General features: G+C 34.1%; 1 protein-coding gene across 3 annotated transcripts in view; it reads right to left on the minus strand.

The window, feature by feature from the left end:
* The window catches only part of ABHD18 (abhydrolase domain containing 18), a 51953-nt gene that overhangs the window by 26571 nt on the left and 2216 nt on the right, over nt 1-23166 (minus strand). Inside the window, exons 2-6 of one of the 3 annotated variants that reach the window (XM_059168874.1) lie at nt 14605-14713; nt 13888-13972; nt 6882-6982; nt 1229-1307; nt 1040-1126 (exon numbers count right to left, since the gene is read on the minus strand). In XM_059168874.1, coding sequence (XP_059024857.1) covers nt 1040-1126; nt 1229-1307; nt 6882-6982; nt 13888-13972; nt 14605-14696 — 444 coding nt within the window. In that variant the 5' untranslated portion in view covers nt 14697-14713. Of the gene's footprint in view, nt 1-613; nt 693-1039; nt 1127-1228; nt 1308-6881; nt 6983-13887; nt 13973-14604; nt 14714-23166 lie in introns of those variants that run through there. The other 2 variants (XM_059168877.1, XM_059168879.1) reach the window with 2 other exon arrangements.

Consider the following 23166-nt stretch of genomic DNA (forward strand, 5'->3'; position numbering starts at 1 on the left):
TTATTCCCATTTACCAATGAAAAGGTTAAAAGTAACACATCTTAAGTCATACAGATAACTAAGTGGTAGAGCAAAAAACATAACCAACTGCATAATATTCTAATATTATGAGCCTTAATTTACTCAACTCTTTTTCTATTATTAGACATTTAAGCCTTACTATTCTAAATAAAGCTATATAAATATCTCTTTTCTATCACTTTCTCTTTCCTTAGTCTTTTTTTTTTTTTTTTTAAAGACAGGAGCAGGGCAGAGGGAGAGAGAGAATCTTAAGCAAGCTCCATGCCCAACATCTCACAACCTTGAGATCAGGACCTGAGCTGAAATCCAGTCATCCAGTTAACTGATTGAGCCACCCAGGCACTACTCTTTTCTTAGTATTTTATCCTTAGAATAAATTTCCAAGAATCAAGATTACTCTGTCAAGGGGCATAAAACATTTTAATGTTCCTGATACATATGGTAAAATGCTTTCCCAAAGAATTAAACTGGTTTTCACAGCCATTAGTAGTAAGAGTACCTATTTTATTTTTTTAAAATAGCCTCACAACTATTGCATTTTATTTTTTAAATCTTTGGTAATGTTACTTTAACTTTATATTTCTCTTATTACCAGCAATGTTGAACATTTCTTTATATCTGTGCATCACTTTCGTTTCTTCTTCTGGGAATAGTCTGACGTCATCTTGAAAGTTAAGTTAAGTACAGTTCTAAACCTCAACTGATGACTTACATGTGAATACATTTAAAACAAGAGTGTTTCATTAAGAGCAAACATTTGACATAATCTTAAAATCCAGCATAAGTTTTATAAGAAAAAGAAGTACAGTTTATCTTTATTATACAGTAGAAGCATAATCTCTACATTGGTTTTTTTAAAGGCATAAAACAAATTTTCACTTCTTTTCATTCTTGCTTAAATATTTTTTGAACTGACAAGTAAATTTAACTGGTTTCGAAAAGCTGGTTACTATGTATCATTCTTTCTGATGACTAAATCTATCAGTAAATAAAAGATTTCTAGGTATCACAAAAGGATATAATAAGGGTTTTCTAACAACAAAGAAGCCATTCGGGCTTCTTTAATCATAGGACGAGCCATTAGTGTTCGTCGTCTCCAGTAATGCTACAGAAAGAAAAGATGACATATTTAAAGAATATAATAACCACATCTGTGTTATACAATATGTTAACAAATAGGGATTAAGTCATTGTAATAGAGTCTTACATGATCTCCTGTTCCAGCAAGATGAATGCATACAGGTTTATATTTGCTGTTCCATTCTTTAGGAACAATAAGTTGGAACCTATTTAAAATAAAACAGATCTGTGAAATTATCTTTAAAAGGTTTTTAATACAAACTTTCAATTTGTAAAAGTTACATAATTAAATTATTTAGGAGAGAAGATCATTCAGAATTTTAACATTCATATTACTTGATTAATGTCTGCAAAAGGCAACTAAGATATTATAAATTTGCTTTGTGTTAGCGTATTAAAACATTCAGTACAATATAAACACAGAATTTACTGTAGTCATTTTTACCTTGTTCAATACCACAACTTTATAAATGCATAATGAAATATTCTTATTTTGCAGTGAAATCAATACATCTGAGTAAGTCTTAGAAAAAAACCAACTCTTTAGATAGCTCTGCTTTTTCTCCTTTTAGGAACAATGCTTAGTTGTACAAGCTATTGATGTATCAATAGAATAGTCTGTTATCAATTTTGTTTTTCAATTTGGAGAGTGTAAAAGCAACTCATAGCAGAAAAAAACAGTTTTCCCTATTTGTTATCTTCTTATCGCAGTATTTTGCCTTTCATTTAATGTCTTCTTCCTATAGAACTTATTTTTTAGTTGTGGTAAAATACATGTAACATATTTTTCCATTTTAATCATTTTTAAGTTGTTACAGTTCAGTGACATTAAGTACATTTACATTGCTGTGCAATAATCACCACCATTCATCTTCAGATCTTTATTTTCCCAAACTGATTTACTTGTCTTTTTAATTTCTTTAGCAGTAGATATTTTAGAATTATTATCATAGTATAATACTGCACTCAGTCAACTCAAGGTTTGACCTTAGATAGCTGTATTCTCGGGCAACATAAACCTCAATTCTGAGCTTATTTTGCTTGGACAGGGAACAATATCACTAGTTATCTGTTATTAGTAAATTATGCAATACAGAACACAGACAAGTACATTCAGAAGAGTTCAATGTTTATTTCTGTTTTGTGCTCATTAGTTCTCATTGAGAACTAATTCTCAATTTGTAATCTCATAAAACTAGCAATGTTAACAACTCTGCTCGTTTTACATTCTCAGAACTGTACTGCTTATTTATATTTTCATGATTTGTGGGAAATGAAGACATTTAAAAATGTTTTCCACAGAAAGCTGGATATTGCTGCTATTTTTCCCCCTTCTGTCCCATAGCAGTGCTATTCTGTCCATAATGAACATAAAGGTTTCATTATGGAGAACAGCTTTAAATTAAAAGGAATCTTTTATTACAGTAATAACAACCACTTATTTAGCAGAGGTTTATTAATTAGTCCGTCTGCTCTTATTATAGTATCTTCTCACACAGTATTTTCCAATGCCCATGATAAATGGGTATAGTTCATATGAGCTTCTCTGCTATAGTTGATTAGTTGGTTGGGCCTGGAGTAGGCCAAATTAGGGCAATAAGATTTGTTCTTTTGGTAATCTGGAAGTAGGACAGACCCTAGATTCTGTTGAGCTTTTGGACATGAAAGCTCTGTTGGAGGTGTGGTAGCTATTTTTTGTCAGCTGCATGAGAAACAGAGAAAGTCAACCTATCCACAAATAAATGGCATGGATCATAAAGAGAAGTAAGAAACCATAAAGCATGCAGGAAAGGGAGGTAGGGGAAGTATCTATATAGATCTTAATGGCTTTCTATTTTCCTTCTAAAACCTCTCTTTAAAGAAAAATAAGATAAACATATATTATTAGTTTCAGGTATATAACATATAATATTTTGGGTACCCAAAAATGTGCTCAATATCACTAATCATCAAGAAAATGGTGTGTTATAAAAACAGACCCCGGAATACCAAATACCAAAAGCAAAACAACAATGAGATATTATCTCACACCTGTTAGAATGGCTGTTACGAAAAAGACAAGAGATAACAAGTGTCGGTGAAGATTTGGAAAAAGGGAGCCCTTGGGTACTGTTGGTGGGAATGTAAATTACTGTAGCCACTACGGGAAACATTATGGAAGTTCCTCAAAAAATTTAAAATAGAACTAACATATGATCCAGCTGTTCCACTTCTAGATATTTATTTGAGGGAAACAAGAACATTAACTTGGGAAGAGACCTGTACCCCTGTGTTCATTGCAGCATTATTTACAATAGCTATTATTTACAATTGCTATTGTATGATGCCTCCAGATTTGTTCTTCTTACTCAAGATTGCTTTGGCTAGTCAGGTTTTCTTGTGGTTCCATAAAAAATTCAAGAGTTCTACTTCTTGAAAAAATTCCATTGCATCTATAGATTGCAAAGGTATAAACATTTTAACAATATTAATTCTTCTAATCCATAAGCATGGAATATCTTTCCATTTATTTGTGTCATCTTCAGTTTCTTTCATCAGTGTCTTATAGTTTGCAGCATACAGGTCTTTTACCTCCTTGGTTAAATTTATTTATAGGTATTTTATTCTTCTTGATGCAACTGTAAATAGGACTGCCATCTTAATTTTTCTGATGGCTTGTGATTAATGTACAGAAATACAACTGATTTTTATATCCTGAACTTGTATCCTACAACTTTACTGAACTTGTTTATAAGTCTAGCAGTTTTTTTTTTCCTTAAAGATTTTATTTATTTATCTGACAGAGAGAGATCACAAGTAGGCAGAGAGAGAGAGAAGGAAGCAGGCTTCCTGCTGAGCAGAGAGCCCGATGCGGGACTTAATCCCAGGACCCTGAGATCATGACCTGAGCCCGAAGGCAGCGGCTTAACCCACTGAGCCACCAAAGCGCCCCAGCCGTTTTTTGGTAGAGCCTGCAGCCTTTTCTATACATAATATCATGTCATCTATAAACAGTTTTACTTCTTCCTTTCTGATTTGGATTCCTTTCTTTTTCTTGCCTAATTGCTCTGTCTAGGACTTCCAATATTCTGTTCAATAAAAGTGGTAACAGTGTGCATACTTGTCTTGTTCCTGGTATTAGAGGAAAAGATTTTAGTTTGTCACCATTTAATATGATGCTAGCCATGAGCTTGTTACATATAGCTTTTATTATATTGACATATGATCCTCCCATAAAGTTTGTTGAGATTTTTTATCCTAAATGGATGCTGAATTCTATCAAATGGTTTTCTTATTTCTATTGAGATCAACAAATGATTTTTATCCTTCATTTTGTCTATGTGGCACACAATATGATTTGTCTACCACATAAACATATAGTGACTGATTGACAGATGTTGAACCATCTTTGTGTCCCTGGGATAAATCCCACTTAATCATAGTATATGATCCTTTTTGTGTATTGTTGAATTTGGATTGCTAGTATTTTGGGGGGGATTTTTACATCTATGTTCAGTAGGAATACTGGCTTGTAATTTTCTTTTCTTATGGCTTGTCTGGTTTTGGTATCAAGGTAATGTTGGCCTTGTAAAGTGAATTTAGAAGGATCCCTCCTCTTCAATTTTTTCAAAGAGTTTGATAAGGATTATTATTAATTCTTCTTTAAATGTTTGGCAGAATTCACCAATGTAGCCATCTGGTCAGTCCTCAACTTGTCTTATCGGGAAATTTTTGATTACTATTAAATCTCCTTATGGGTATCTTTTTAGATTTTGTATTTCTTCATGATTAAGTCTTGGTAGGTTGTACATTTCTAGGAATTCATCCATTTCTTCTAGGTTGTCCAATTGGTTGGCATATAATTATTCACAGTAGTCTCTTGTGATTCTTTGTATTTATGCATTATCAACTATAATGGTTCCTCTTTCATTTCTAATTTTACTTGAGACCTCTCTATTTCTTAGTAGTCTAGCTAAAAGCTTGTCTGTTTTGTTTATCTGTTCAAAAAACACAGTTCTTAGTTTCATTGACCTTTTCTAATATTGTTATAGTCACCAATTTATTGTCTCTGATTTATACTAATTTCTTCCTTCTACTAACTATGGGCTTAGGTTTTTGTTGTTGTTGTTGTTCTTTTTTTTTTTTTTTTTGTTCCTGGTGTAAACTTAAGTTGTTTATTTTTATAAAAGATCTTTCTTTTGAGGCGCCTGGGTGGCTCTGTGGGTTAAAGCTTCTGCCTTTGGCTCATGATCCCAGGGTCCTGGGATCAAGCCTTGCATAGGGCTCTCTGCTCAGCAGGGAGCCTGCCTCTCTGCCTACTTGTGATCTCTTATCTGTCAAATAAATAAAATCTTTTTAAAAATTTTTTTCTTTTTTCTTAATGTAGGTGTTTATCACTATGAACTTCCGTCTTAGAATTGCTTTTGCTATAATCCATAAATTTGGGTATGTTGTTATTTCCATTATCATTCGTCCCAAGGCGCTTTTTGATTTCTCTTTTGATTTCTTCTTTGATCCCCTGGTGTTTTGATAGCATGCTACAAATATTGTGAGTTTTCCAGTTTTCTTCTTATTTCTAGTTTCATACCAATATGGTTGGGAAAGATGCTAGATATGATTTCAATTTCTAAATTTAATAAGATTTGTTTTGTAAATAATATGATCTATTCTGAATGCCCCCTGTGCATTGTAAAAGAATGTGTATTCTGATGCTGTTGGAAACAATGTTTTGTGAATGTCAGTTAAGTCCATCTGGTCTAATGGATAGTTTGAATTCAATGTTTTCTTACTAATTTTCTCTCTGGATTATCTATCCATTGTTGCAAGTCAAGTATCAAAGCTCCCTATTGTTATTGTACTGCTGCCTTCAAGTCTGTTAATTTCTTTTATATATTTAGTTCCTATGCTGGATGCATAAATATTTATAAATGTTATAACCTCTCATAAGATTGATCTTTTTATCATTATAATGACCCTCCTTGTCCCTTATCCAATCTTTGTGTATGGTATAATATAGCTACCTCTACTTTCGTTTGATTTTCATTTGAATGGAAAACTTTTTCATCTCTTCAGTTTCAGTCTGTGTACATCCTTACATTTGAAGTGAGTCTCTCTTTAACAGAGAGTGAGTAAGCCAGCTCAGCAGGTTATACTTATGTAAGTAATCTCTACTCCCAATGTGGGGCTCAAACTCACAAACCTGTGATCAAAGCGTCACATGCTCTTCCAACTGAGCCAGTCAGGTGCCCCTGAAGTGAGTCTCTTATAGACAGCATACAGTTAGGTCCTAGTTTTTAATCCATTCAGCCACTCTAAGTCTTTTGATTAGAGAATTTAGTTGATTTACACTTAAAGTGATTATTGATAGATATGAATTTACTATTGCCAATTTGTTTATTGTTTTCTGACAGTTTTATTATTTTTTTGTTCCTTCTTTTTGTCTCTTCCTTTGTGATTGGATGATTTTCTCTAAAGGTATGCTTATATTTATTTCTTCTTACCTTTTATTTATCCAGTAGGTTTTAGCTTTGTGTTCTATCAGGCTTATACAAATCATTTTATACTTATCATAACAGTCTATTTTAAGATGAGAATGACTTAAATTTGAATACATACTATAAAGCTCCATATTTTTATTCTGTCCCAACCCATGTTTAATGGCAGCAATGCCAAATAATGATTGTAATTAATACTAGCAATTAAAAATAATATGGCATTGATTTTATTGTAATTATAAATACAAAAATAACTTACTACAAAAAATAACTTACTACTTTAACTTTCTGAATAAAATTTCTTACCTTGCAATAACAGATTCCATTGGCATTATATCAGGCACATAGTGGGCCATGGGGGAAACAAAGTGTCCATCTAGGATCTTACAGTCTGATTGCTCTTCAATCTAAGAGAAAAGCAAAACCAAAATGCATACATGTAGACTAAGATATCTTGGTCTATCATACATGTTTTCCTATTAAAAAAGTTCTATTCAATTAAAAACTTTTTATCACTAATGACTACATATTCTTTTGCCTCAGTCAGCCTGCTTGCTTGCTTGCTTGCTTTCTTTAGATTTATTTTAGAGACAGACAGTAAGCAAGTTCAGCAGGTAGGGGCAGAGGGAGAGAAGAGTCTCAAGCAGACTTCATGAGTGCAGAGTCTGATGTGGGGCTTGATCTCACATCCCTGGCATCATAACCTGAGCCCAAACCAAGAGTCTGACACTTACCTGGCTGTGCCACCCAGGTTCCCCTCCCCCAAGTCAGCTTCCTAAAGACATGGCTCTTATACACATTTCTTTTCCTTTCATATCCTTTACTATAGGCTAATGGAAAAGTACACTAAAAGGTGTCTGAGTGGTTCAGTCGGTTCAGTGTCTGCCTTCAGATCAGGTCATGATATCAGGGGCCTGGGATGGAGTCCTGTTTCTCTCTCTGCCCCCTCTCCACCTCATTTGTTTTCTCTCTCAAATAAATAAATAAAAATTTTTAAAAAGAGAAGTAAGCTATAAATAAAGCTCATTTGTACAACAGCATGGAGACAAAATAAAATACTAGCTATAAGAACTTAAAAATATAAAAACCATAAGAACAATTTACAAAGAAACTGTAAAAATAATTTATCAAAATCAAATAAGGGTTGACTTAATGCTAAATATGTTAGAATGGCTCATTTTAAGAAATCCATTGATGCAAGGCCCCTGGGTGGCTCAACCATTAAGTGTCTGCCTTCGGCTTAGGTCATGATCCCAGGGTGCTGGAATCAAGCCCCACATAGGGATCCCTGCTCGGCGGGAAGCCTGCTTCTCCCTCTCCCACTCCCCCTGCTTGTGTTCCCTCTCTCTCTGTGTCTCTCTGTCAAATAAATAAATAAAATCTTAAAAAAAAAGAAAGAAAGAAATCCACTGATGCAATGAGTCATGTAAATACATTAAATAGGGGAAAATATATAATTACATATATAGCAAAGGCATTTAATAACTTAACACCTAAACTTGCCCCTCCTCAAATAGTTATTTTTTTAAAGACTTAGTTTTTGAGAGAGATAACATGAGCATGAGGAGGGGCAGAGGGAAAGAATCTCAAATAGACTCCCTGCTGAACATGGAGCCTGACATAGAGCTTTATCCCACCATCCACAAGATCATGATCCAAGCCAAAACCGAGTCAGATACTTAATCAAATGAGCCACCAAAAAATATTTTTTATATATTTTATGTTTTTTTAAAGATTTTATTTATTTTAGAGAGAGAGAGAAAGTGAGCACAAGCATGAGCAGGGGAAGGGGCAGAGGGAGAAGCAGATACTCTACTGAGTAGGGAGCCTCACATGGGGCTCAATCCCAGGATACTGGGATCAAGACTTGAGCCAAAGGCAGATGCCCAACTGAGCCACCCAGATGCCCCAAGTTATTATTATTATTTTTTTAATCTTTATCAGGTCAATAGTCAAAATTAAATAAGCAGTAAACACCACATATTTTCATTAAAACTGAAAACAAACCAATAACTGTATATGTGGAATGAATATATACATATATATATTTATACACACACACACACACACGCACACATACATGCATACATATCCAGCTCATTTTTTAAATTAACATGTATTATTTGCCCCAGGGGTATAGGTCTGTGAATCATCAGACTTACACATTTCACAGTACTAACTATAACACCCTCCCCAATGTCCATAATGTGGACACTCTATCCTTTCCCCCACCCACCAGCAACCCTCAGTTTGTTTCATGAGATTAAGAGTCTCTTATGGTCTATGTCCCAATCCCATCTTGTTTCATTTTTTTTCCTCCCTACTCACAATGACCCCCTGCCCTGTCTCTCAAATTCCTCATATCAGAGAGATCATATGATAATTGTCTTTCTCTGATTGACTTATTTCGCTTAGCATAATACCCTCTAGTTCTATCCATGTCGTTGCAAATGGCAAGATTTCAGGGTTTTTTGATTGCTGCATAGTATTCAGTGTGTGTGTGTGTGTGTGTGTGTGTGTACCACATCTTCTTTATCCATTCATCTGTTGATGGACATCTAGGTTCTTTCCATAGTTTGGCTACTGTGGACAATGCTGCTATAAACATTCAGGTGCACGTGCCCCTTCGGATCACTACATTTGTATTTTAGGGTAAATACCCAGTAGTGTGATTGCTGGGTCATAGGGTAGCTTTATTTTCAACTTTTTGAGCAACCTCCATACTGTTTTCCAGAGTGGCTGCACCAGCCTGCATTCTTGCTAACAGTGTAGGAGGGTTTCCCTTTCTCCGAATCCTCGCCAACATCTGTCATTTCCTGACTTGTTAATTTTAGCTATTCTGACTGGTGTGAGGTGGTATCTCACTGTGGTTTTGATTTGTATTTCCCTGATGCCAAGTGATGTGGAGCACTTTTTCATGTGTCTGTTGGCCATTTGGATGTCGTCTTTGCCAAAATATCTGTTCACGTCTTCTGTGCATTTCTTTATTTATCAAGCTCATTTTAAAACACAAATTTTAGTCAGTAGTGTCAATATCTTATATTAAATAATCCATTTTTTTTTGCAAATGACTTAAAATGCTACTTTATCATGAAGTAAATTTTTTTAAAAAGATTTTATTTATGTATTTGACAGAGAGAGCAAAAGCAGGTGGAGTAGCAGAGGAAGAGGGAGAAGCAGGCTCTTACGGAGCAGGGAGGCTGATGTGAGGGCCCTATGATCATGACCTGAGCTGAAGGCAGATACTTAACCAAGTGAGCCACCCAGGCACCCCTATCATCAAGTAAGTTTTACTAAATTCTGGCCACTTATTTTCAATCCTATATTGGTTCTTATTAGCATATCTTTTTTTCCCCAGGTTTTTTTTTTTAAGTTTCCAAGTTTTAATTTAAATTCTAGCTAGTTAACATACAGTGCAATTCCAGTTTCAGATGTAGAATTTAGTGATTTATCATTTAACATACAACACCCACAGCAAGTGCCCTCCTTAATACACATTACCTGTCTCACCCATTCCTCTATCTGCCTCCCCTTTGGTACCATCAATTTCTTCTCTATAGTTAAGAGACTGTTTCTTTGCCTCCCGCCATTTCCCCCCCTTTGTTCATTTGTTTTGTTTCTTAAATTCCACTTGAGTGAAATCATACAGTATTTGTTTTTCTCACTGACTTATTCTGCTTAGCATAATACTCTCTAGCTCCACCCATGTTGTTGTAAATGGCAAGATTTCATTCTTTTTCATTATTAATACTGCATAATATACATACACATATATGTATATGTTTATATATATGTATATATCCCCCACATTTTCCTTATCCATTCATCAGTCAATGAATACTGGCTCTTTCCACAATTCGGCTATTGTTTATAATGCTTATTAGCCTATCTTTTATCTGTACCAAATCTTGCTGTTTTAATCATGCTGCAACTTTATACCTATTGGTAAATGACTGAACTAGGCTTTACGTAACACTCTTCTTTTTTAGATATTCCTGATCTGATCATACTCTCAAGGTCCTTCCCAAAATAATCTTAGGATCCTTTTACAGACTTTAGTCCTAAACTGAATATTTTAATTAGGATTGCACTGCATTTTTTGAAAATGGTAAGGAGACCCAATGTGTATGACATGAAATTTCTAATCCAGGAAGTTTTTACATTTTAGTCATTATTGTACCTCCTATTATAGTTTTAAAGTTTTCTTTTTGTATAATTTAGAAGAATAAATTATTTGATAAAGGAGATAGCACAGATTAATGTGAAAAGGTGTAATAATAATTCAACAAATAATGCTGGGACAACTGGTAATTTTATAAGAAAAACAGGCAATTTTAGAACCATACATAATATAGATTTAAAAATTAAGCTATAACTCAACAATAAAAAGGTGAATAACCCAGTTAAAAAAGAGGCAATGATTTGGAGCACCTGGGTGGCTCAGTCCCTTAAATGTCCAAGTCTTGATTCAGCTCAGGTCATGATCTCAAGATCACAAGATCAAGCACCACGTTGGGTTCCACAACTGGTCGGGAGTCCCCTTCCTTGAAATTCTCTCTCTCCCTTTCCCTCTGTTTCTCTGCACCTTGCCCTGTGATCACTTTCTCTCTCTAAAATAAATAAATAAATCTTTTAAAAAATGGGCAATGGTTTCACAGATATTTCTTCAAAGAAGATATGCAAATGGCCAGTAAGCACATGAAAACATGCTCAACATCACAATCATACCAAAGGAAAGGCATACCAAAAATCACAATAAAATATGTTTTACACCCACTAGGACAGCTGTTTAATACAAATATTAGTGAGAATATGGACAAATTGGAATCATTATGCATTGCTCGTGGGAAAAATAAAATGGTGCACTTTGGAAAACAGTTTTCAGTTTGTCAAAAAGTTAAACATAGATTTACCATATTATTCAGAAATTCCAGTCCTAGATATATACCTAAATAACTCAAAATATATATCCACAAAAACATTTACACATGAATGTTCATAGCATTATTATTCGTAATAGTCAAAAAGCAGAAACCTAGATGTCCATTAACTGATAAATGGATAAACAAAATGTCATGTATCTATATAATAGAATATTAAACAATAAAAAAATGAGATATTGTTAGATAATATGGATGAAACTTGAAAATTAGCTTAGTGAAATAAACCAGACACAAAAGGCCTCATATTATATGATTCCATTTATATGAAATGTCTAGAATCAATGAATCCATACAGACAGCAAATTAATGACTGCCAGCAGATAGGAGGCTGTGTGGAAATGGGAAATAACAGCTAATGAGTATATGGTTTCTTTTGGGGGAGATAAAAATGTTCTGGAAGCACGTAATGATAGTGGTGATGACTGCATATCTTGAGAATGTAGTAATAAAAACAAAAACACTGAATTATACACTTTAAAAGGGTGAATCCCATGGTAGGTAAATTATATCTCAGTTTTTAAAAATGAAGAGAGATGGTGATGGGGAGAACAGAGAGGAAGGAACTCTTTTCAAGAATGCATTCCAAGGGGCGCCTGGGTGGCTCACTGGGTTAAAGCCTCTGCCTTCAGCTCAGGTCATGGTCCTAGGGTCCTGGGATCGAGCCCCGCATTGGGCTCTCTGCTCAGTAAGCAGCCTGCTTCCCCTGCTCTCTCTGCCTACCTCTCTGCTTACTAGTGATCTCTCTCTGTCGAATAAATAAATAAAATCTTTAAAAAAAAAAAAAAGGGGGGTACCTCAGTGGCTCAGTGGGTGAAAGCCTCTGCCTTTGGCCCAGGTCATGATCCCAGGGTCCTGGGATGGAGTCTCGCATCATGCTCTCTGCTTGGCAGGGAGCCTGCTTCCCTTCCCCTCTCTCTCTGCCTGTCTCTCTGCCTACTTGTGATCTCTGTCAAATAAATAAATAAAATCTTTAAAAAAAAAAAAAAAAAAAAAGACTGCATTCTAAGATCTTAACAGTAACTCCTCCTTGGGAGAGAAATGGAATTAAGTGATGGAAAGTGGCAGAAAGTTACAGTTTTGGTTTTTCACTTGGTATGCTTTTAATTTAATAGAAATTAAATAGATTTTTAATAGAAAAAAATAGCAATAATAGACATATTTAGCAAAATTTGAGGTAGAAGTGTTCTAAATCCAGAAGCTATAGAAAGAACAACTATATGATATAGACAAGGGATTTCCAGTTTATAAAATTTTGTTTTTAGCAGTGGAACTGCTTTGAAAAATGAAATCTTCTGAATATATCTAATACATGTAAGAGATGAAAGCAGAGTTACTTTGGCAATGATGGACGTGAAATAAATGCATTCCCCCCCAATAATACCTCAATTATTCAATTATATAAACCTAGAACTGCTTTACAGAAAAACATATGATTGCTAAAAAAAAAATAAAAATTAAAAAAAAAACTATTTCAAATGTATTTTCTCATCTTCTCTAATGCTACAGCATTTTCTTTCTACCATTCTCTCATCAATTAACTACATCCCATAACATTTCCCTGATGTTATTTAGAAGCTGTTTTTGGGTGCGCCTGGGTGGCATAATCAGTTTAGCATCTGCCTTCAGCTCAGATCCTGATCCCAGAGTCCCAGGATCCAGCCCTCCATCAGGCTCCCAGCTCAGTGGGGAGTATACTTCTCCCTCTCCCTGTGCCCCTCCCCCTGCACTCTCTCTCATTCACTCTCACTTTCTAAAATAAAATTTTTTAAAAAATAGAATCTGTTTTGGTAATTTCTCAGGTGCCGATTCTCCAACTAGAATACTTCCCTATATTACTTAAAGTTGTTCTAAAATGTTGAATAATTTATGTTAACCCTCCTAAAGATACCTAAAGATACAAAACAAGGCTCAAAAAAATCGAGACTTAAATATTTTCTTGTATTTAGGCAAGTACTAAATATATACTCTTAATTACAAGCATCCTGCTAGGACATACATAGTATTTAATTATATTACATGAAAAATCTATACTGCACTTATGTTTTAGTGTTTTCTGTTAGTATAGTCTAACATTTAATTTACTCTTTTTTTTTTTTTTTTTAAAGATTTTTACTTATTTGATAGAGAGCCAGAGAGCACAAGTGGAGGCTCAAGGGTAGGGTTAGAGGGGCACCAACAGAGGGAGAGGGAGGCAGACACCCTGCTGAGCAGAGAGCCTGATGCAGGACTCGATCCTAGTACTCTGAAATCAGCCCTGAGCCAAAGGCAGATGCTTAGCCAACTGAGCCACCCAGGCACTCCCAACCAATTCTTGACACATTTATGTTAAACCAGAATTTCTGTTAACTTTATTTCTTTCATTTAAATACCTTATCAATGTGTACTGGATAATCACTTGAAACCAGATTCTGACATCTTTCTCGATTTCCAATCATCTTTCTGAATTCGAAGAGTCTATTAAGGGGGAAAAAAGGAAAAATTCAGTATGCCCATTGTATTGGAAGTGTATAATCCTGAAAAATTTGCAAGTCCAGTTCATAAGCTATATCCAAATTTAATTTGAATCATTAAAGAAAAAGATGAGGCTATTGGCTTTTATTCAAGCTGGACATTTTGTCTCATAAAGTATGTGAGAAATATCGTTGTTCAAAAAGCAATTAACACATACAAGACTCAAAATTAAAGGCATAAATCCTGAAAATTCATTTTCTAAATATTTCCATGAACTACAGTATAGCTGTTTTATAGCTATTACAGATTCTACTTACTCGAGGAAGCTCAGTCCCTGGAAACTCTAAACAACTTAAAAATCATTAAAGTTAAAAATCTAGTTTGTATTTAAGACCTCTTTAATTTTAAAATTGCTTTTAAAATAGGTCAATTTATGATTATGTGGTTTAAAACTCAAGAGAAATAATTAAAAAGACAAAAGACAACAGGAAATAATGACATGTTTCATATACTTTTATTTTTAACTTGCCAATCACTTTATATTTATAGTAAAGGATTTTATCACTGAAAAAAAAAAATTGAAATGTTTACTACAACAAATTTAGAATAAGCAAATTCGGGAAAAAAAAGTTTACCTTTTGAGATCTTCTGGCCTCCCCCATCCTCTGATAAAAAGTTTTGTGAGGAGAAGTCTCCGGTATAGAATATCTAATTTGCTCACACCCATTAGTAGCAAACAAACATCTATAAGACAGGATTTAAAATTACTTTAAAATATTTTATTTTAGGCAGCAGGTCAATTTCTTAACCATCTCTTTAAATATCAGGTAAAAAATAAACATTGATCTACTCTCTTTGCAACTTTCAAATATGTATTTTTAACTATAGTTACCATGCTGTACATTACATCCCCAAAACTACTTATCTTATAGATCTTAAAAGTACGCATCACAAAAGAAAAAGTTCATAACTATGTTAGGTGATGGTGTTAAACTTATTGTGCTCATCATTTTACAATATATACCTATATCAAATCATTATGCTGTAAACCTTAAGCTAACAACATGTTATATATTAACTATACATCAATAAAACTTGAGAAAAAATAAAAGACTGAGATTAAATGATGTACCTTGAATTATTCTCTTGGATATAAGATATAGAAAAAAAGAAATGGGATAAAAGTAGAGAAGATATACTCTATTCCTTTAGGGAAGGATCTTCCCATCCTCAGCAGAGTGACTAACAGTAACACTCGATATTTACTGGATAACTATTGGAGGGCTATGTAGTACTGTATTATCTGGCAGGCACCATTTTATAAAACTACAAACTCTCTCTCTCTCTCGTTTAAACCTCCCAGCAACTTTATGAAAAAAGAATCTATTACCCCAAGATGAGGAAACTAAGCCACAGAGAAAACAGGTGATTTATCTAAGATCACACTGCTACTGGTAGGCAGAGCTAAAACTGAATCCCTGACACATAGCAATTTCTAACTATTATTCTACACTGCCTGTCTACACTATAGTGCATGAAAAGCAATAATTAAGCAATGCTATGTTGGACCACTTTTCTATTTTTTCCAAATATTTCTAAACACTTTGTGTTTTGATTTTTAAAATATCCGCCTCAATCTTTTCAATTTGAACAGTGTAGTTTTGACTTGTGAGCAAAATCTGATTCAGTTTCAGAGTTTATTCTATTTAGAAAAATGGAAAATGGAAATGTGCACTTCCATCAGTGAGATGTAGTAAGTACTTATTATTCTGAATGTTTTCATGGAATCACCACTAATGTTTTATACTTTTACTCTTTGATCTGTAACAAAATATGAGTTTAATTTAATGTTCTTTGTTCATATAGGTATAAAATCTAACCCATCATCCAAATGGGCTGGCACTTTATTTTTATGACTGGACCAGAAAACCAAATCCTTCATATTGCCTCTCACAACTCTCAGGATCATGAACAAACATTTACTAGATAAGGTACTTGTTGAGCAATATAATCTATAGTATTTAGCATTTTTTAATTTTTAAATTAAATTTAAAAATTTAATTTTTAAATTTAATTAAAAATTTAATTTTTAAATTTAATTAAAAATTTAATTTTTAAATTTAAAAATTTAATTTTTAAATACTACTTTAACTCTCTTTCTCCTAATTCTCTTTTTCCTAATTCATGTGTTATTCAATTTTCATTCTTTTTTTTTTCTTTTTCAATTTTCATTCTTTTTTTTTTTTTTAAGATTTTATTTATTTATTTGACAGAGAGAGATCACAGTAGGAGAGAGAAAGGGAAGAGATCACAGAGAGAGAGGAAGGGAAGCAAGCCCCCTGCTGAGCAGAGAGCCCGATGTGGGACTCGATCCCCAGGACCCTGAGATCATGACCTGAGCTGAAGGCAGCGGCTTAACCCACTGAGCCACCCAGGCGCCCCTTCAATTTTCATTCTTGATAAAAATTTGGTTTCGGCATAATCATGCGAAAGAAAATAACCCATAATGTATATCCAGCTTTGTTTATACTATTTATATATACCATCATAAATAAATAAACTAGTATTCTGATTACTAGACTACAATGAATTATCATCAATTAGTTCCCCAAAGCTAAACCATTCTAGGATGGCCTAACACAAATTTAAGTTTCTGAACTTTTTAAGAATATTACTTTAAAAAAAAAAATTTATTTATTTATTTGACAGAGATCACAAGTCTGCAGAGAGAGAGGGGGAAGCAGGCTTCCTGCTGAGCAGAGAGCCTGATGCGGGGCTTGATCCCAGGTCCCTGGGTTCATGACCCGAGCTGAAGGCAGAGGCTCTAACCCCCTGAGCCACCCAGGTGCCCCAAGAATATTACTTTTTTTTCATTTAAGCAAAAGGTATTTATTAAATGCTTACATATGCCAAGAATTATTTTAGGGCATGTGTTAAAAGATGATCGAGGCACACTGTTCATCTCACAGATCTTTTACTTTAGTGGAGGAAAACAAATTACTAAAAAAAAAAAAAAAAAAAAGCAAAGAGTAGATAGATGATGACAATACTATAATGATAATATAACAAGAGAATGTAATAAATACCAGAAGCCTCCTCTGACAATCAAAAAATGTCCCACTTAACCAAAGAGGTAACATTTAAGGCAATACCATATAATAATAAGATTCGGCCAAGACTTTAAACTGCTAATCTAATTAAAATCATATACTTCCTCGTGTCTACTAATGGACAATGTTCCAATGAAATCTGTAAGAACTATCTATTTTGTAGGTAAAGGTAAAGGACAGGAACAAATAATTTATGTAAGAGGAAATTCAAGAGAAGTGATTATGTCTCTTCTTTATTTGCTAATTTAGATGCTCACTATAACAATTTAAAATTCAAACAATACAGAAGTAGGTATAGTAAAAAAGGAAGAATAATCTTGTTTCCATTACTTCCAATTCTACTTTTCAGAGACATTTAGTGCTAACAGTTTGGAATCTTATCTTATTGACACTGTTTATTTACCTACACAAACTTTAAAAAAACTTACTAGTTACATTACATATTTTTGGCAGTAATTAACAACATAAAAATATATAGCGTAGGAGCACCTGGGTGACTCAGTTTGTTGAGCATCCAACTCTTGGTTCCAGCTCAGATCATGATCTTGGGGTTGTGGGATTGAGCCCCACAATTGGCTCCATGCTCAGCACAAAGTCTGCTTAAGATTCTCTCTCCCTCCCTCTCCCTGCTCCCACTCTCTCTCAAATACCTAATCTTTCAAAAATATATACAGAGTAAAGATGAGAAATCTTTCTTCTTTATTTCTACTAAGTTTCCTCTCCTCCTAAAAGGTAAACACTACATTTAAGGCTGTATACCTGTGACCTCTATCCACTCATACATGTACACATATTTTAAGAGTTTTGGTGTATTTGTTTTTAAACACAAAAGAGACCAACTTCAATATTTGTCTTTTTCCAATGTTGTCCTGCACCCTGCTGATTTATAGGACTGTCTCATTTTTTTCTACTAACAAATGAGCTTAGACCGTTTATATTTATTACTATGATACCTTTTGGGTTTAATTCTTTTAGATTTCTGGTTTTGATTTTCCATTTTTTAAAAAATTATTTACATTTAGTTGTCTTATATTTGAGTGTATATAAATTTGAAAGAGATATATTTAAGGTTCAATATGTCATAATGCCTACCTCTACCATGTGACTTTGAGCAAGTTACTTATCCTTTCTGTGAGTCATCTGTAAAATGGGGATAATAACAGTACTTATCCCTTAGGATTGGTATAAGAAGTAAATGAGTTACCATTTGTGAAGCATTTAAACAGCACTTTGCAAATGCAAGTGCTATACCTACAACTAAGAGCAACAATATTACTGATTATCCATATCGTGGGTCTCCTAATCAAATGGGCAGCCACCAAATGTGGAGTAATCCAATCAGATGGAGGCTCGGGGCACAAGTGCTGAAAAAATTCATCCAAGGCAGAATAATGGGGGTAAAAGTTTACTGAATACACTGCAAGGAAGTGGCCTGCAGGATAGCAAAGCAAAGACTGCCACAAGACAGTGGTAGGAGGCCACAATTTGAGGGCAAGGTGAGGCCATACAGCAACTTATGGAATTTCCCCTTTTTTGGTAATCTTAAGGAAAGTAATCTCAGGTTATCAAACATGGGGCCTGGGAGAGGACAGTGGGCAAAGGGAAAGGAAGAGAGAGAATCTTAAGCAGACTCTCTGCTGAGAGCAGAGCTCCAAGCAGGGCTTGATCCCAGGACCCTGAGATCATGACTCGAGCAGAAATCAAGAGTGGGATGCTTAATTGACTGAGCCACCCAGATGACCCAACTAATTCCTATTTTTTAAATCTAGAGGTCTTCAGGGTGCCTGGGGGCTCAGTGGGTTAAGTGTCTGCCTTTAGCTCAGGTCAGGATCTCTGGGTCCTGGGATGGAGCCCCACATTGGGCTCCCTGCTCAACGGGAAGTTTGCTTCTCCCTCTCCCTCTGCACCTAACCCATGCTTGTGCTTTCAATCTCTCTCTCAAATAAATAAATAAATAATCTTTAAAAAGAAATCTAGAAATCATCTATAAACTTAGATCTAGTTCTAAAACCTATATCCCATTTTTAAAAGACCTTTCAAGCAGCTCTTATAAATGTTGTTTTAGTGTTTAAATGTCTACAATGAGTTTTCCATATACATCCCATTTATGTTTATCATAACTTATAAAATATCCTTTTTATAATATAACCAATAGTGTGTACAATCCATATATTAACTTAGTAACACTTATTATTTTTTAGTCTTTCCATCCAGAGTTTTGTTTCCTCCATTAATATTTTATTCTATCCTTTAAGTATTTTTATGAAGCATGTTACAAGGCTAACAAATTATTTATTTGGAAGGATTCCTTTTTCCTTATACTTTTTCTTTGGATGAATATTCCTATTTCATAAGAAACAGTTTATTCTAGATTTTTTCCTTCAATCCCACAAGTTTTGTACTAGAATTACATTCCAGGAATGAGTGTATCAAATTCTTAGGGGAGATTTATTCCTCTGTGATGGAATACACATCTCTCCACCATGCCATACCATTTCTCCAAATTCTTATAAGCTAAGCCATATCAGAAACCCAAGATCATAAGTCATAGAGTGAAAAAGTTCCATGCATGTTACCAACTTTCAGGATTATACTCCTTAATCTATTATCCTAAGGATTTTTATAAGCCTGCCTTTTTAAATTTGATTAACATTTTTCTAAGATATCTTTAATGATACACCTTTTTTAGAGAAAATAATGATCTGAAAATGAAAAAAAGCTAAAGAATATTTTTTAGAAAAATTTGTACTAAATATATCCAATTACAAAATGATACCTCATAGAATTCTGCATGGAAAAATATTAAATAAATGACATAAACATAAAATCTTAGTGTCTGTTGTAACGGGTTTAAAAATAGTATCTCAAAAGAACAATGTTAGAATAGAGGAGAGATACTGTGAACTTATCTATAAAGGGTTAGATAGTAAATATTATAGGCCTTGCAAAGCAAGAGGTAAAATCAAAGGTATTATGTAGGTACATAAATATTATAAAAAAGAAAACTAATATTCACATATTTTTTAACTGAGGAAATTCAAATATAATAATAAGCAATCTTTTATAATACAGGTCTAGAAATGAGAGAAGTAAAATCTTTTTCTTGGGACTTTGTGTAATGGGGATTCAATGTTAATACCAAATTGAGTACTAATGTTCATCTGTAAAAACTACTCTTAGTTCGTGGGCCATACAAAAGCAGGCAGGTTGGCCCACAGACCACAGTATGCTGACCCTTGGGCTAGAAAATCAAATAAATCATAGACATGTCACAAATGTCACAAAACCAAAAATACAACTATAAAAGGGTACATTATTATAAATTATCCAATCCTATAAAATGGTATAGGTAAAATGTAAATATTGATTTTAAAAGAATTAAACATGTCACAAGGTAGACATAAAATCAGTATTCTATCTAAAACAAACAGTAGTTATTTAATTAGCTATGTTTTTTTTTTTAATTAGCTATGTTTTGTCTGCCTTCTTAAAATTTATAATTTGGTAGCTAAAAGATAGAAAAAACCTACGTGTCAGTCAATGGATGAATGGAAAAGCTAAATGTGGTGTATACATACAATAGAATATTATTCAGTCTTAAAAAGGAATGAAATTCTAACATATGCTACAATGTGGAAGAACCCTAAGGACATTATGCTAAGTGAAAGAAACTAGTCGCAAAAAGACAAATACTGTATGATTCTACTTTTATGAGGAACCTAAAGCAGCCAGATGCATAAGCAGAAAGCAGAATGGTGGCTACCAGGGGTTAAGGGGATAGGAAAATGAGATGGGTATTGTCTAATGTGTAGAGAGTTTTGGTTTTGCTAGATGTAGAGTTGTATAGATGAATGGTGGTAATGTCTGCACAACAGTATGACTGAACTTAATACCACTGAACTGTAAATCTAAAAATCGTTAAGATGGTAAATTTTATATGATACGTATTTTAAAATAAAAAAATTGAAAAATTTAGAAACTGGAGTTAATTTGATAGTTTCTCTACAAAATTCTTCAGAAGTTAATTGATACTTTCTTTCCCTCTTGACAACCTTCTCAGTAAGCACAAATAGTTCACTATCCTATGAATCTAAGAATAGAACTCAAAGCCTGTATTAGTCTCTTAAAAGAATGCTACAGCATAATTTAAATATTTGAAGATCTCACTAATGCCTTTAAATAGAAGAATTTGAAGAACAGATCTCTTTAATTGGTTTCCCCCATCCTCTTACTTCCCCTTTCTTGATTAGTTTCCAAGAACCCAGCCTACCTATGTTTTCTGCTTTAAAGTCTCATCTAGCTTTAATCTAGGTGTGGACTGTTTGTGCTCTCATCTGGAAGCTTGACTGGAGAAAAACTTGCTTACAAGACCATTCAGTTTGTTAGCAGAATTCATTTATTCATAGCTAGAGGACTGAGAGTTTCAATATTTTGCTATTTGTCAGCCAGAGGCCAACCTCAGCTCTTAGGGGCTATCCATGGTTCCCTACCACATGGCTCTCTCCCTAGGAAATTTACAAAAGAGCAGCTTGCCTCTTCAAAGCCAGGAGGACAGTGAGACTGAGAGTGCTAGCAAGGCAGAGTCTAATATAACTTAATGTAACCACGGGAATGTCATCTCACCAACTTTGCCATATAACATATCATCATCATGGGCTATTTATTTTCTCTATAATGGCTGGAAAGGATGGGGGTTAATGTCTTCCTTTATAACATATACAGCATCAATAGCAGATTCCACATTAGCAATAAAAAACTCCAAAATTATGCTCCAATAAGGGAGCAGCCAACTACCTTGGTGGCTCAGTCAGTTAAGCCACTGTCTTCCGTTCAAGTCATGATCCCAGGGTCCTGGGATCAAGTTCCGTATCAGGCTCCTTGCCCAGTAGGAAGCCTGCTTCTCCCTCTCCCTCTGCCTGCTGCTCCCTCTGCCTGCTGCTCCCCCTGCTTGTGTTCTCTCTGTGTCAAGTATATTTAAAAAAAAAAAAAATCTTCTTAAAAAAATAAATAAACGAATAACCCCAGAATTCCAACACTTGTATTTTACAGAAAGAAGAACACTGTTCATGAGACATCCCATTTTTCTATCCAATATTCTTCTAAGATGGTAAACAAAGGCAAATATACAAAAGCAAAAAATTTAAGAGAAGCAGGAAAAGACCTAAGAACAATGAACTCTTCAAATATTTTATAAGGTAGCATGTTTATTATATGCCTAAGTTGTTATTTCTCATTTTCAACCCTATACCAGAAAAGCTTTCCAAATCACTTTAATTCCATATGATATAGGCCATAACAATCAGCTCTCCAAATCTAGAGTGAGCATATTCCTTGCTGTATTTACCCGCAGTAAACTACTGACCAATAATTTATAGAAAGCAAATCAAAAATACACATAACTTGCTTTAAGTTTGGCTATGGCATTTAGGATTACAAAGAACTTCTTAAATCCCACTTCAGTCCCAAGAACAATATTAAGGTCTAGATTTCTGGGATGTTCTAAACACCTAAGTCTAGGTAAGGCTAACTGCTATCTAGTGTCACCATGAACAGATAATAATATAAGTCCAGGGTAAAGATAACTCCAGTTCACCAAAAAGAGGCACCATTTACAGCCACATCAGAAAACTTAAAAAAAAAAAAACTACATCTAGCTGGATTGACCAGTGAATTCTGCAAAGACAGACCCATTTTTAAGTATGTGTGTCAAGCCAAACTGATACAATTATCATCTTCATTTTTATATAGGCAATGCTAAAGGAAAACTCAAAGTACTTCCACAAAAACAAACTTCTACAAAAGTAGAAGTTCTATTACAGTGCCAACAAATGAATATTTCCTAGAAATGAGCTCTATTGCTGAAGTGGCACTCAGTGTCTGTATGCCATATAGTACTTTCATCTCTTATCACTCTAATACTTCAGCATTTAAACATTAAAATCCTATTTTTTTCTGGATTTTTACCCTCATAAAGTTGATACATAAATAGGAAGTTTATTTGTTCATTTGTTTTGAGGGGTGGCTATCTATTCTAAGCAGTCATCTAAGGAAATTCAAACAGGTGACTGTCTCACATCCTTATGTGAA

The sequence above is a fragment of the Mustela lutreola genome, chromosome 1 (genome assembly GCF_030435805.1).
Source record: "Mustela lutreola isolate mMusLut2 chromosome 1, mMusLut2.pri, whole genome shotgun sequence".
In the NCBI taxonomy this organism is placed as follows: domain Eukaryota; kingdom Metazoa; phylum Chordata; class Mammalia; order Carnivora; family Mustelidae; genus Mustela; species Mustela lutreola.